We start from the raw sequence: 2,026 nt of genomic DNA on the forward strand, positions 1-2,026 counted from the left end.
ATGCTGAAAATTCAGTTTTGCCATCGAATAAATGAATATATTTTAAAATATAAAATATCAATAAATTAAAATAGAAAACAGTTATTTTAAATGGTAATAATACTCCACAATATTATGGTTTTGCTGTATTTTAGATCAAATTAATGCAGCATAAAAGACTTCTTTCAAAAACATGGGGAAAAAATTACCAACCTCAAACAATTGGAAATAGCCTTTTGTGGTTTAGCAGTAATATCATGATGCTCTTCTTTTCTAGGTTGTCTATTTTACCAACAGTGGCTCGGAGGCTAATGACCTTGCAGTACTAATGGCCCGGCTTCACTCAGGAAACTTTGATGTCATCACACTGAGGTGATTCACCTTCTTTTTGAACAAATGGAAGATGGCGAGTTCTTGGGAAAGCGGTTGCTGACAGATCAAGCAGCCCCGTACAGCCATAAATAATCACGGCATCATTTGTGTTTGTGTGCTAAGGGGTTCTTATCATGGTGGCAGTCCACAAGCGATGGGTCTGACGTCCAACACACAGTACAAATATCCCGTCCCCTCCTCTATGGGCTGCCATAATGTACATCTCACACCCACACATCTCTCCTGTCTGCTACCTGCTTTATAATGTAATATTCCTCGGAGTCAAGGCCACAAATCGCATTAGAAGAGGAAACATCATAACCTATGTTGGTGTTTTTGTTTAATGCTAAAGTAACAGAATTACTGTCAGACCTCATGAGGTTTGAATAACAAAAAATTATTGTCTTTTATTTCAGCAATTTGTTTAATGATTTGAGTGCCTTTGTAAATAAATAAAAAAATAGGTATTTTTAAAAAGATTCAAAATATGAGTATTGTAAAGCAAACTTGTGTAAGATAAGTCTTTAATATATCTCGAATTAAGTTTATTTTTTCTTAATTGCAAATAGTATTTTAATAGTTTAAGCATAACATTTAAGCTTTATGATTTCAACAAGGTCAATCAAAAAAAATTCCAATAGGATAAAAAAATTAAGTCTATTTCTCAAGTAATGGAAAACAAGCTATAATACAGAATAAGAAAATTACATTTTCAGTATCAACACATTTTGCATGATCATATTTGAAAAGCATATTATAATAGTATGTGTTTGAGTTGTGGAATTTGTCTTGCAAAGCGTTAATATATATATATTTAATTTTTGTTCCTATGTGGGTTGTGTTTATTGTAGACCATGTGTCCGGATGTGTTCAGGGGACTCTGGGGAGGAAGCCACTGTAGAGACTCCCCAGTTCAAACCATCCGAGAATGCAGCTGCTCCCCGGGTACAAACACACATACGTTAGCTTAATGAGGACATATCATAGACTTCTACTGTTTTTATATAAAGGTAATACTCTATTATAAATTCTACAGCCAAACATTAATCCAAATGTTTTGAAAGGGTTAAAAATAAATGGAAAAAAGTGTGTGTGCATGCGTTTTTAATTAAAAGGGTTTAAATTAGAAATTAAACAATGAATGAAACGAAATCTGTGGATTAAATGCAGATGTTTGCTTTCTCAGCAATTTTTCCATATGTCCATATTACTGTAAAGCTGTTTGAATTACCAGTGTATATGAATGGTGGCATAGTCCTATAAAATTGCCTTGCCTACCTGTACTGAAATCTGAAAAATAAAGAAAAACAGTTTCTTCTTCTAAGTAAATTTCACATATAATCAATGATTCCGTTAAATAGCTCAGAACAATGTGTTTAAAATACAAGGTCTGATTATATTAAACTACTATATTAAAAAAGAACCACACAACACATGATCAGAACTTGTTAACTCTTCACTGTAATTAGTGTTTATTGTAGGCCAGCATTACTAAGAACACCCTAGCAACATGTGGAAAACCACTCCTAACATCTCAGCAGACACCCACAAGTTTTGCACAAACAAGCACCACTTGCATTTTTTTCAGAAAAATGTCAAAATCTACTTATTAACAAATGTCAGGCATCATAGATGAATCTCATTCTCTCTGTTCTCAGGTCACTGTCAGGCCAAT

The 2,026-nt window shown here is 33.4% G+C and overlaps 1 protein-coding gene across 1 annotated transcript; it reads left to right on the plus strand.

The window, feature by feature from the left end:
- Positions 1–226: 226 nt before the first annotated feature.
- On the plus strand, positions 227–2,020 carry LOC107580393 (alanine--glyoxylate aminotransferase 2, mitochondrial-like; the record flags this gene model as incomplete). The annotated part of the gene is made up of 4 exons (XM_016266102.1): positions 227–351; positions 475–568; positions 1,203–1,296; positions 2,010–2,020. Coding segments are annotated over exons 1-4 (243 nt in total), but the record flags the coding sequence as incomplete, so codon positions are not given.
- Between the last annotated feature and the right edge of the window lie 6 nt (positions 2,021–2,026).

The sequence above is a fragment of the Sinocyclocheilus grahami genome, unplaced genomic scaffold, assembly GCF_001515645.1.
Source record: "Sinocyclocheilus grahami isolate Dianchi unplaced genomic scaffold, SAMN03320097.WGS_v1.1 scaffold32548.1, whole genome shotgun sequence".
Taxonomy (NCBI): domain Eukaryota; kingdom Metazoa; phylum Chordata; class Actinopteri; order Cypriniformes; family Cyprinidae; genus Sinocyclocheilus; species Sinocyclocheilus grahami.